The sequence below is a fragment of the Lytechinus variegatus genome, chromosome 3, assembly GCF_018143015.1.
Source record: "Lytechinus variegatus isolate NC3 chromosome 3, Lvar_3.0, whole genome shotgun sequence".
In the NCBI taxonomy this organism is placed as follows: domain Eukaryota; kingdom Metazoa; phylum Echinodermata; class Echinoidea; order Temnopleuroida; family Toxopneustidae; genus Lytechinus; species Lytechinus variegatus.
The window spans coordinates 21,709,450-21,723,719 of record NC_054742.1 but is presented as its reverse complement, the minus strand read 5'-3'; the positions used below and the strand labels follow the sequence as shown (position 1 = coordinate 21,723,719).

Here is a 14,270-nt window from a genome sequence, read left to right as displayed (position 1 = left end):
AGAAAGGAACAAAGGAAAGGAAGGAAGAAAGAATGAAAGAAAGAAAAAGAAAGCAGGGAGGAAGGGATCATAAAAATCCTGTTAACATCTTAAAGACCAGGCAATTTTTAGCTCTTGTCCCCCCCTCCCTTCTTTTCCCACTCTATATCCCATTCCTTCCTCCTCTCTTTCCTTTCTCCCCTTCCTTGCCCTCCTCTTGCGCCTAGCTTCCTTTCTTTTTTATCCCCCTCTTTTTTCCCCTTTCATTCTTTCTCCCCTCTCCCCTTGTTTCCCCTTAATTTCTTACCCTGCTTCTTCTCTCTTCTGCTTATCTCTCTCTTTTCCAATTGAATTTCTTTCCCCTCTCCTATTATTTTGCCCCTACCTTTCACTTCTTTCCTTTTCCCTCGATCCTATTTTCTCTCTCTCTTCGTTGGGGGGGGGGGGCAATGCCCATGGATCCAAGCCTGAAAGGGGCACACTACAAAAGATGATCAAGTTCATTTTCAAAAGAAAAAGAAATAAGGAGAAAAATAAATGGATCCAAGCCTGAAAGAGGCACACTACAGATTATTATCAAATTCATTTAAAAAAAAAATAGAGCTGATCGAGCATAAAAATAGCAGTTCTATGCAGGCAACTCATCTTCTACAAGAATGGACACTAATAAGGAGGTGAAGGGGCACTCATCAACACAGAAAGTGAGTCCTTCCTAGACTCCTTCCAAGATGAAAGGGGCATTGAACACATTTGACCTTACCATGTGACCTCCAACTGCAGCATATATGCAGGTACCCTAAGTACATCTACCATATCCATTGGTTGAAAAGTGAATAACAGTTGCAGAGTTGTGTCAAAATGTTTGTGGCGGACGGACAAACAACATTTGCATGCATCCCTTAGTCTCACCAAGACAGAAATGGGATGAACCAATAAATGGATGACCCCCCTCCTCCAAAATGCTTCTCACATACAGAGGCCTATGGCCAGAAAGTAAATGATTCATTCACACAAGGATTGCTTCAATTCATAGCCAAATTGCTTTTGTTTCTTTTTCTATTTTCATTTATGCATCTTCAAACAAAAAAAATTAAATCAAATATTAGAAATAACAGAATTGCAAATGATGGTAGATTATTCCAATACTTAAAATGGTTTCAATGGAGGCAATGCCATGAAATACAAATTGCAGTTTGAGTATGTTAATGATGACGCAGCACACTCAAGGGTACTGTGTGCGACAAGCATAACACATAGTTTGCTGTGCAAACCCTTAAAGGTCAAGTCCACCCTAGAAACATGTATATTTCAATAAATAGAGAAAAAATCAAACAAGCATAATGCTATGAATTTCATCAAAATCAGATGTAAAATATAAAAAGTTTTGACATTTTAAAGTTTTGCTTATTTTTCACAAAACAGTGATATGCACAATTCATTGACATGCAAATAAGACAGTCAATGATGTCCTCACTCACTATTTCTATTTTTTTTATAGTTTGAATTAAACAATATTTCATTTTTTACACATTTGACAATATTTTCTCTTGGCTGAGCCATATAGTTCTAAACAATATTAATTCCACATGTTCAGAGATGAATTGTTGTTTTACTTGACGTGGAGAAAATTTTATATTCAGTATAATAAAATACAAAAGAAATTGTGAGTGGGTGACATCATCAGTCACCTAATTTGCATACTGACCAGGATGTGCATATAGTAACTGTTTTGTGAAATTAAGCAAAACTTTAAAATGTCATTACTTTCCTATTTTACAGCTGATTATGATTAATTTTTCAGTGTTATGCTTGTTGGATTTTTTTAAAAATTCAAATCAACTTTTTGTTGGGTTGGACTTGTCCTTTACATTGAGACAAGAAGTTGGAATATGCAGACTAAAGGTCCTATATTTGATCATGAATAGGACTTGTGCATAGAAGATTCTTGCTCAGTTAGAAATTGGCACAATGAAATGCTTGTGTATTTGTGATAAACTTGTCTCTGTACCCACTTGATGATACCTGACTTAATTGCTACTAACATCATACATTTTTTATTGAGCCTATGCATTACTTGTTTTATAACATAGGTCAGTAGTGTGGATTGGAGGTAGAATTTGTGATCCCCCTCCAAATTTCCTTGGAGTTCACAGACAAAGGGGTGACATTCCAGGTGACATCTTGCTTTCTATTGTAATATCACAAACATATAAGGTGTGCCTGAGTGTAGTGCATCAAAATCATTGCAGGAGCTTTCTCTTTTTGAAAGAATCTGTATATCATGGCATTTTAGTTTTAAACCCAAGAGGTATTGATACATTCAAAATCTTCAGTGCTGCAATATTAATGTAACTTACATATAGGCATTCGCTTTTGGTTTCATCCTAGAAACTGTTTTATGATATAACTAATTTCACAATACTAGGTCCCATGGGGGAGATCCCGTACAATCATCTTATTTCTCTAAATCATAAACAATCAAATTCATAACTTTTCTGCCTATAAGGAACAAGAGTGTTGCTAAGGCGAGCACATAATACCCCGTCTGTATTACGGACAGACGGATGGACACCGAGCGTGATACCATAATACGTCCCGTCTAGGACGGGCTTGAACAATACCTATTTTTTATGATATAAATTGCCACTGCAATATGCAAATTTTGGTATGTAAAATGAACTTAACAATATCAATTTATTGTATATTATCAATATCTATGTATTTACTAGTTATATACCTGCCCCGGGGGCCACTTACATTAATCGAGTGGATACCATGCGGGACCAAAAAATCACGTAAAAAGGATGTCTTTTCACGATAGGGCACGTTACGTACATAACGTGATAAGGGTGTAAAAAACACAAAAATAATGAAAATAGGGTATCTATTTCGCTAGGAAAATAACGTGTTTAGGGTCAAATTTGCGGGGATGATAAATAAAGATTAAAATGTTTTATAAAGGATGTCCTTTTTGCCCCAACACTATACGTGTTTAGAGTCTGATTTGCACGAGGTGTAGGTGGGGTCGTACTAAACCAAATAAGGTAAAGCCGACGACCGAAGGATCTGTAACAATAAAACATTCCTGTACTTGTTTAGGGGTTCATTTCAGGGAATATTTGCCAAGAGTATCGTTTAGTTTCCAATACTTGTTAAGGGTAGGGTTTCACACGCCAATACTTGTTGAGGGGTGCTTTTCGAGACCCCATGGTCGCGCAGGGTTTCACATGCCAATACTCGTTAAGGGGTGCTTTTTGAGACCCCATGGTCGCGCATGGTATCCACTCGTCAATGGAAGTGACCCCTCCCCCCGGATACCTGCATTTATCGTTGACAATCAGAGAAACTAATGAGGGGATCTGGTCCATACCCTTTGGATAGGTGCAACCAAGTCAGATGATTTGCAAAATAATAGATTTATCCAATCTGCTTTCAGCCACCATAACAGAATATGGAGTGGACAGACCCTTGCAGCTAGGCATACAATGATTATGGCAAAATGTATATTGGAGCTAATTTTTTACTATAAGGAATCAAATTTCAATTTTACAACATTGATATTGGACGTAATGAAAAAGTCAAAATTGACCTCAACAGTTGCAATCAATCTGAATTGATCACAACTCTTTCCCATAGCAGATGGCTGTGTCATGAAATGAACTATGCCAAAAAGTTTTAGGCTAATTTGACCAAACAATTCATATCTGATAAACAATATTTAATTTTGGACAAAATGAGGTATGAAGCCATACATTTGAAATGTTAATCAACATGGTATTTTTTTAAGTTTCTTGACACAATATCTATTAGATGCATACAATAGTTTACAAATTTTACATAAACCATCATACGATTTTGATATAAAAAAATATGTACAGAAATAAATAAATCTAAAAGCTCTATGAGCAAGATCTAAACTTGTATGTATAACAATGTAAATTGTGAAAAACCAAATTAGAACAAAGAATATAAGTGTGCTCTGTCATACTTTTGTGAAGTGTCACAACAGAAATCTATTGTATTTCACTTTATCTAAAAATTTATACAAAAAACAGTACATTATATGCACCAAAGATTGATATGCCTTATATACATATATCTAACCAAATTGAAATACTTATATTTTTATTGTCATCATTAAATGCTAATTCTATTATGAATGTGAACTTAATATTCTGTTTAATTCATCACAATACATTTACTTTGATAAGATACCACGTCAATGATATACAACACGGTATGTAGTATGTTTCAATAACATATTAGCTAAAACCCAAATGTACACAATTACAATGATTTCATTAAAAACAAACAAACATAGGAGTGCATGTAGTATCAAAGACCAAGTCCAAAAAGAAAGGCTTGTAAAAATTATTGTCATGAGAGGATTTTTTGGCCCCATTTTATTGAAAATTATCCAAACATATTGAAGATTCACATATATAACACCAACAACCATCTAAATCACTGAATCATTTCTGTTTATTCTCATCATAAAGTAGATTATATATTCTTGACATTTAACAAGACTTAAAAGAAAATTATGTTACAGTATACATATATTATTTACACTTATTTTTTTACAGATGATTCTTTTAAATATTTCCACTTGAAATATTTCCTTTTTGAGACCCAAAAAAAAATCATGAAGCCATTTTTACTTTCCAAGACAAATAACCACAAATCTTTGCCTTCTAAGTACAGTACTCATTTACTTTTAACTTGCCAAATGCAGTTAACCATGAAAAAATGGCTTCTATATCGGTTGTTCGTGTTGTATCTTTATTTAAATGAACATCATTATGAATGCAACAAGAATGTAAAATTAACATAAATAAAATCAAACAGGTTTATTTTGTGAGAGATGATATTCTTCTTTCTAACCCTTCTGCACATGCAATGAGAAAGGTGTTTGAGCAGAACAGAAAATTAGATTATCGACGAAGACGATTCACCTTGTTTGTGATATAGGATGTTATGGATGCAACCAACCTGTTATGCATGATACAGAGATCACGTCTTGATGCCATAAGAGTGTGAAGCAATGTGCGACTGTCAAGGAGAGGGTAGTGTCTGGGAGGAGCACAACCTGTATTGGAGAAGGATGGGTGGAGGGGGGGGGGAATTGAACTCTAAAAGATGAACAAAAATCATGTAATAAAATCCCTACATATCAGGTGCACACAGTATATTATTGACATGTGTATATAATTATGTACAATAACTACTGCATATATTTTTGCCCCATATGAAAATTCAATGTAAGTGGATAATCTTTTGTTTATCATGACATCTTTAATTTTATTGCATTTGTTTTCATTTTTTCAAAATAAATTTGTCTTCTTTAATCTTCAATGTGAAAAACCCCTGATCAGGGAATTGTTAGGAAGGAGCTGTATCTCTTTATGCAAAACACACCATTAGTTTTAATGCCAACAATGGACTTCATAATATTCCATATGGCTTTTAATTTCAATACAGCACACCATTCTTCTACTGATGTAATGTTTGAAAGCCCAGTACAAGTTTTGAATTTATGAAAATATTGGTTAAATAGCAATACAGATTACAGAGCTCAAGAATGGTTACGTATTAGAAATAGGAGTATAGGAATAGGACATCAAACAACTGTCTCAAATTTAGCACTCTGCCCATGTATCTCGTAATTTGTGTACCAGAGTGGATCCAAGGAAAATTAGATTCTTACAAAAAATCAATATTTGAGTATGTTCCGATCATTTGCACAGATTTTAATGTCCCATCATTTAATCTATGATTTACAATGGTACTTTGCTTGTGTTTCTGCTTTTTTATTGTATATTTGTAATTGAGAATACAATGAAATTACAAGTTTGCATTCACTCAGGAAACGTATCATACATCTGACCAAAGATAAGACGTCATTAAAAGGGACAGCAAACACTTGCGGAGATAGAACGTTCTGCACATGAGTTCTAAACAATTATTATTCATGCATTCTATTTATCTAACCAGCTGCTTTTCAGATGTAGATACATGCAATATCAGCGGTGTAAGCACAGGATCAAAAGAAAGAACCTTAACCCAGCCCCTTCCTTATACCTCCCTGTCCTGATATTTAAAGTAAGAAGTCAAGGGGAAGCAGCCCTATTTTGGAACGAGGGCTTGCTTGGCTTAGGTTCGATACAAGAATAATCTATGCTAAGTGCCCTTAGTTTCAATTTTTGTGTAATAAGAAGTCAACGAAACAGCTAATCAACTACAAAATTACAAGTATCAGATATCTATAAGGGGGTTATGTACTCGGCACCGTACTAGTGGGACAGTCTATAAGGGAGGGACAGTAGAATCACTAGCCACAAGTACATTGTATTTTCACTTTAATGATATAAGCATGATATAGGATGTTTGTTTGGGTTTAACTAGCACATCAATGATGTGGAGCTCATCCGGCATCTCGCAACAAAATTTAACACAATTTTAATTTCAGCCCATTTGACACTGTAGCGAATTATATTGGTGACATAAATTGAGGATATAGAATTGAAATTAATGAAGAAATGACATAGAAGCATTTTTTGTGATCTATGAATAAATTTCATATGAATTGAGTATTAATAATTATCTAGTCAAAGTTTCTGAACTCTGTAGAACCTTGGTGAACCTAATGTAGCTCTCAGATGGAATAAAAATAACCAAAGTCAATCAACAAATAAGTAAGTAATTTTTGTGAGTTTTGAAAATATATTTCATTTCATTCGTTTATTTCCATTTTCAACAATTACAGTTTCTTCTGTACATGTTGACATATATAAATAACAAAACATATTTCAAATATTCCTGTACAGAAAATTATATTCAAGATTATTACAAATCAGGTTGGAAATGGAGGCTGCTAAAAAGCGGAGCTTGTAGAGTGCAGCCTCCTATATATGAATAAATTAGCATATCTAAAGAGTTTCAAAAATTCTATGTTGAAATTTTGTATCATCACCTCGAGCTATCATATAAAACAAACAAAATTGAAATTGATCAATAAATGAAGAAAAAACATTTTTTTGTGATTTATGAATAAATTTTGCATAAATTAGAATAAATACTTTTCCAGACAAAATTTCAAAAATTTGTGTACAAGTTTAGTGAACCTCATGCAGCTCTACCACATGGAAGAAAAAAATCTAAATCTGTCAACAAATAAAGAGGCATTTTCTATGATTTCTGAATAAATATTGCATAAATTAGCATAAGTAATTTCCTACTGAAATTCTGTGTAGAAGTTGGTGAACCTCATAAAGTTCTACCAGATGGAAGCAAAAAATTCAAAATCGGTTAACAAATAAAGAAGAAGCATTTTATGTGAATTTCAAAAAATATGCATAAATTAATTTTGCATAAATTAGCATAAAAATTGTTCTAGTCAAAATTTCAAAATTCTGTGTAGAAGTTTGGTGAACCTCATGAAGCTCTACCAGATGGAAGCAAAAAATCAAAATCGGTCAACAAATAAAGAAGCATATTTTGTAAATTTTGAAAAATGCGCATAAATAAGCATATTTAATGAATTTCAAAATTCTGTGTAGAAGTTTTGAATCCCCCACCTAGTGCTATCATATAAAGCAAACAGAATTGAAATCGGACTTGAAATGGCGAAGTAGTAGCATTTTGAAATTGTGGACTGACGACAGATGACAGACGCCACGCCATGGCATAAGTTCATCTTGCCCTTCGGGCCGGATGAGCTAAAAATTATGAGATCTTCTATGCTTTATTGCTAAGAACTTTGGCAACCTAAACAAAATGATGATCCTGACTCCAGTCAAATTTGTCCTTTCATTTTTTTTTATTCAAATGACTAATGTGATAAAAAAAATATTATGTGCAAGTAAATAAGCCTATTGGGAATTCTGTAAGTTCTATTCCATGATCTTCTACTTTTATGTCCGTATAATAAATGCATAGTAAAGCACGAAAAAAAAGAAAGAAATGTTTTAATGAAAAAGTAAAAACTGTTGTAATATGACCATCACAGAATATATTATTCTTGCATCTGGTCATTCCATTTAAAAAGTAAAGCTTTAAACCTGAAAGCTCACTCACCTGGGCATTTTAGCAAAGTTGAGGAACCTGAACAGATAAACAAAAGAATGTTAAGAGAGAGAGAGAACAGAGATGAGTGAAGTAATGGATGGAGTATTTTCAAATATCTTGATAAAAATGAAAATTATCACTGTGTTTTAAATATGTTTCCCGTGAGGCATACAGTACATGTGTTTATCAAAGTGTATTAAAGCTGGGGTAATAATATCTAAGTCCTTTGAAAGTGCATATAGATGTGATAGGCACTATAACAGAACTCTTTATTATTATCATCATAATTGAAAACACTGAATGAAATGAATGCTACATCTAACATAGTCCTTTAACCCTAATCATGCCAGAATTTGTTGTTACATTACATGAATGTTAGTGCTGGTTATGGATGAAGGACAGAATAATGTAGCATATGTGGAAAGCAGGTAAAAGCAAATTCAGTGTGGTATTAAAATTGTTGGAAGTGGATATATGGGCGACTCCAAGCATGGCAAGAGATTTAATTAGTTGAGATGCAAGATATCAGCTGGATGGATAATGAGAGGATAAGTGGAAAATTGGTGAAGGAGCTTCCTGTGTAGTTAGCTGACTGTGACAGCAAGAGCATGATTTAGGTGTGTGAAATTTAGGGAATGTACAGGGTTGTTAAAGTAAAAGTAACAGAATAAGTTGAGAACTTTGTCAATATCCATCTCATTTGAAATCTTAAATAGCAAGTTTTTGCACCCATTTGTTCTCATATTCAACTCAATGCAATTATTTTTCATATTTTGTCTGCATTAATTGTTAAAGAAACACAGGACCCCATGGTAGAAACAATGCTCTGATTAATGATGAGGCTACCCTGTTATATAAATAACTGAATAAATGAAATTAAGAACAAAAATGAACCAACTAATTATTCAATATGACTATACTTACACACATCGGGTGTTATACCGGCTCTACTCAATTTGCCTCTATACAGACGACTGCACTGGATTTTGCCTCTGACATAGTGCACAGAATAGGACTTAGCCTTGTTTCCACTTCCTCTTCCAATATGTAACTTGGCAGATTCTTTCTGTGATCCATACCCATTGTGGTGACTTGATGGAAATGGTCGCAGGTTGTCTTCATAGCATTGGTTGCCTTCATGATTGTTATCATTGTTGCTCAGAGCCAAGTCTTTAGTGTTGTATTTTCCACCATAGGTATACATGTTCATGTTCTTCCCTTTCAAATTAGGCTTCTTCAGCATGACTTTTGGAGTCGCATTCAGTTTGGCTAAGGAAATGTGGCTCAAATTTTCTTGAGGAAACTGATCAGCATTAGTGGAAGTAGACATCTCATAACCCTTGTGGTTAGCTTTATAGATAGCATCATGGCATGAAGCTCCATGTGAGGATTCCTTCTTGCCAGCTTTCACATCCTCTTCAAAATCAAACACATTGATGTTTGACTTTGCATCGGTGACATGATCTTTACTATATTGGTTAGAAATGTCCTTTCTAGGTTTCCCCTGAGGCACTAGCATATGCCTTGGTGATCTCAACAACTTGACTTCATTTGGGCTAGGGTGAACTGCTTGAAAAGGACCATGTCTGAGTGGTCGAGAGGGGTTTTGATTGACTGGTCTGATAGGACAAGAAAGGTGAAAAGTTAAGGAACTGAAGACACTATCAGCAATGGTAGATACCGCAGAGGCATCACTGTAATCGCTTTTGGCATCAGAGTCATTGTCTTTATTCATCTTCTTGTCTACAAGCTGAACTGACAATCCATTAACATCTCCACTGCCATATGTCAGTGTCCTATATACACTGCTGCTGTCTGATCTCCTTTTCCTTGATGTTTTACCAGAGCTATTCCGAGAAAATACACATGGGCTAGAGGATTCCTGACATACTGTGAGGCAATTGACATCAATCTTCTGATCCTTCGTTGTGGGAGTTACCTCACCTCTGTTCTGATAATTAATATGTTGTGAAAGTGGCTTCCTACCTGGAAAAGCAGACTTTAATTTCTTAGAAGACACACTACTATTAACAAGCTCAAGTGGCCTACATCTTTTGACAGGAGGCGGTATCTTGAATTGAGGTAATTCTTCAGCTACGTTCATATCTGTTGTGACCTGCTGCTGACAAGAAGTTTTCTTCACAGTGCTTTGTTTAGCAATATGAACAGGAGTTGTCTTTTTAGACAATACTTTACGGTTTTTAGGTTTTTTGATTGGTCGTTGAGATTCCTCATTTTCTGCCTCAGAGACTGAACGATGAACTATCGATTCTGAATCTGCAATACCAAAAAAAGACAAAAGATGCACTTAAGTCATACAGTTCTTCAGCATGAAAATTTATTGCAAATTAGCAACAGGTGAACATTTTCATGCAATAACAGGTTAACATCTAATGAAGACAAGAAATGGGCAGAACCAGTTGGGGAAAAAAGATGGGTAGACTGGAAAAAATTGCAAATTCAGGGGATAGAGTGAGAAAAGGAAAATAGGGATTTAATATATACATATAGATATATATAACGATATTGCATTCCGCGTGTTGGACATAGATGATATCAATGAGGCACAGTGGTAATGCATATTTAGTTATAACAGGTTATTTTGTAGTCCAAATTTTGGACGCTAAACATACGTCTTCTTCAGGGATCCATACAAGAATGCTCACAATGACAATAATTGAAATAACATTCATGATTGTGGTAGTCATGGGACTGTGCACAAAACAGCATCACCATAATAATAAAGAAAAGCATATTGGATGTGCAGGCTGTAAAAATTATCATGTGAGGACATCATTGTTATGTCAAAATCACTTAATATGATGCCGCCACAATCATGAAAGTGCAAGAATAGAATGGATAAAGGCTTATATATCAAGAAAATAAATTAAGATAAAAGGAGGTGACAATGACCTCCCAAATCACTCTTGAAATCAATAGTTAATATGATATATATATATATACATGTATATGACTGATACTAACCAGATGTTTCGCTGCTAGCAGAATCATTATTCACATTTGTAACATGCCCATTACTGGCTATGTTACAAAGTTTTCGTTCAAGAGCATCCATCCTTTCTTGTAGTTGAACAAAACTCTGCAATGACAAACAAAGAAGTACACTATCTTTACATCAACTTGACTGAAAATTCACTGAAATACTTGGATTTCCATCAAGATTTAACAATGGATTACATTTATATGAGACTTTTAAAGTCTCATCTAATGACAATCACATCTTGTTGCAGTACTTAAAGAAAATTTATCCATTAAAATATGACAATTTGAACACTTTTCATTAATTATTGAATATCAGAAATCTACATAGAACATATACTGAATTTTTCAGGCTATTCAATACTTACAAAGGGCTTTAAAACAAAATGCAGATATTTATAATTTGATCAGGTAACCAATCAAATAAAATTCCTGTAAAATTGTAAAAGATATAGTATCCACGACATAACAATTTCATATACATGTACATGGTCACATAATGCAGGAATGAACTTCAAACAAATCAAGACAGAATCTTAAAGGGGATTTACTAAAACCTAATAACGACTTAAAGGAGTAGGATTGAGTACGATTTAGGGACAATGTATATCACACAGACCTGTTGCTTTCCATCATGTACTTTGTCTGAAACGGAAACTGGAGAATTAGGATGAGGTTGGAGTGGAAGATCATGAGAATGCATACTAATTTCATCTTCATCTCTGCTCTTATCAGCACAGCTTCCTTCCTTGTTGACCTGAAGGTTTACCTTTTCATCTTCTAAATGCTTCCTCAGTCTTCTCTCCTGGTGTTTATTAAAAATACATTATGTATGAGGTCGTAATTTTAAAACACGGATTAGGACCATTCAACTCAATTTCTATTCACATTAGACTGTTGAGTTGAATTGAATATATTCATATTACATTTGCATACATATACATATAGACAGAATGATACATTATAATTGTTACGAGTATAAACATGTATATTGCATATATGTCATCAATGAAATTAAGCAGAATATGTTTGAAATTAATTACTTTCTAGCAAATTGCATCAACCAATCTTTCTTCACTGATGATCTAACTAGTGAACTTAATTAATGTTGGCTCATCAAATCATTAGATTGAATTTAAAAAAATAATAAATGCCAGCTTTCATTCAAGAACATATTCATAAATTCTTTTTTTCCCCTCTTTTTTTCTGTCATGTACATGTACCATGTGCATTAAAATTATCCATCCTTAAAAGTGAAATTGAAATATGCTATATCAATGAAATTACCTCTTGTAATGCTTTCTGAAGAATGTCAATTCTAGCTGCAAGATTTTGAAGTTTTCCTTTGCTGATTGGTTCCTTGGCTACCTGATCTTCATTTTCAGACAAGCAATCTTCTGTCATGTCTTTTAGTTCCTTCCCTTCTATATAGCATACAATCATATATGTACAGAATATAGACAGCATTAAAAGTAATTTTTTGCTTCCATTGTATGTTTAAAAATAAAAGAAATCCTTGAAAATGTGTGGCTCCCTATAAAAAACAGGACAATTGACAATGGTTGAAAAGTGACTTACGGTTGCAGAGTTAGGTGTCATCATAAGAGAGTCTTGCATGTAAACTTTAATTTGACCTGAAAATGACCTTCGACCATGTTACCATGTGACCTCCGACTGCAGCATAACATGCAGGTACCCCAAGTCCATCAACCATCCAAGTTTGGTTGAAAAGTGACTTACGGTTGCGGAGTTAGGTGTCGTAAGAAAGTCTTACATGTAAACTTTAACGTTGACCTGAAAATGACCTTTGACCTTACCATGTGACCTCCCACTGCAGTATAACATGCAGGTTTTCCAAGTCCATCTACCATCCAAGCTCAGTTGAAAAGTAACTTACAGTTGTGGATTTATGTGTCATTAGGTTTGTGACAGACGGATGACGTGTGGATCCCTCAGAAAAAACTCTTGTTACCATGGCAACAATGTCTCCGCCCACAGCAAAATCTATAGGCGGCTTTAACTTATTAGTTCTACATGTACAATATTGTATGTACTTTTTTTCTTAAACAGGTGTGTCTGATACAGAAATCTAGATCTAGATTGCTTTTTCCAATCATTATTATCAAATAGAAATTAAATTATTACCAGAATTAATGCAAGAATGGAGGACTAATGTTGCAGCTTTAGCACACTCTTCATCTTGATTGGCCATCATGCAGCTAAGAAGTAATTTCAGACCATCACATTCAATAACTTGCTTCTTGCTTCCCTCTTGAAAAGAATCAATCAAGAAGATGTGAGCATCAACAATCAATATGCCCCAGTAGCATTAACAAATTAATGATTGAAAGTGAAATATTCTAAAATTTTCATTCTTTGTTCACTGTTAAGGAAAATTTAGTGCATAATAAAAATGACTACCAATCTGATGAAATTAGTCAAATATAATAATCACATATTTGTATTACACAAATAACAACAAAAGTCAATTTCATTTTTTATTTTACTTTATTCAATATTGTAAATTAATGCAAATGTATTTTTTTCTAGGGTGGGGCAGGAGGAATGGGCAGACAACACTTACCACTTGCAGAAACTAAACAGCCAATTGTGATAATAACCTTCAACTTGACACCTAGAGAGATCACATCTAGGGCTAAAATTCTCAAGAGAAGAGGTACAACTTTCAGAGAAGCTAAAGCCTGCACATTATTATCTGTGAATAAGGAGGAAATCAGAAATGAGCATAATTCATATGACATATTTGCAATAAAATCCTGAGAATTATCACCTATATATCACAAGTGACTCAAATATTCAGTCTTAATACAAGCCTAGATTTTTTCTGTCTGTGACATTTGCGGTATCAATGTTGAGAGACTTTACACAACTTTATTTTTATCCAAAAATATTGGTATACAGTGCGTATCAAAAAAAGAAAAAATCCTGTAAAATTACACATTTGTAATATCCTGAAGATTTTTCCACATTTTAACATTGATACAGATCCATTCAAGCAAATAACCATATCTGTCGAAAAATATTTCCGCTTGAGTAAGCACCACTTACTTTTGAAGAGTTAGTGAAAAATTATTTGCGCAGAACTTTGAAATAGTTATGCGAATAAAAGTAGACCTTGATCATGAAGAACACATAAAATTTAGCTAGTAAAATTGATTTGAAGATATCTTTTACCCTTTTTAACTTTTTTCCATGCCAAAAAC

At 34.0% G+C, this 14,270-nt stretch overlaps 1 protein-coding gene across 3 annotated transcripts in view; it reads right to left on the bottom strand.

The window, feature by feature from the left end:
• Nucleotides 1–4,377: 4,377 nt before the first annotated feature.
• Nucleotides 4,378–14,270, bottom strand: part of LOC121410496 (telomere repeats-binding bouquet formation protein 1-like) — a 44,723-nt gene continuing 34,830 nt past the window's right edge. For 2 of the 3 annotated variants that reach the window (XM_041602631.1, XM_041602633.1), the window contains 8 exons: nt 13,631–13,762; nt 13,192–13,317; nt 12,334–12,470; nt 11,666–11,851; nt 11,032–11,146; nt 8,971–10,323; nt 8,056–8,082; nt 4,378–5,068 (listed from right to left, as the gene is read on the bottom strand). In XM_041602631.1, coding sequence (XP_041458565.1) covers nt 4,914–5,068; nt 8,056–8,082; nt 8,971–10,323; nt 11,032–11,146; nt 11,666–11,851; nt 12,334–12,470; nt 13,192–13,317; nt 13,631–13,762 — 2,231 coding nt within the window. In that variant the 3' untranslated portion in view covers nt 4,378–4,913. The remainder of the gene's footprint in view (nt 5,069–8,055; nt 8,083–8,970; nt 10,324–11,031; nt 11,147–11,665; nt 11,852–12,333; nt 12,471–13,191; nt 13,318–13,630; nt 13,763–14,270) is intronic. The other variant, XM_041602632.1, reaches the window with a different exon arrangement.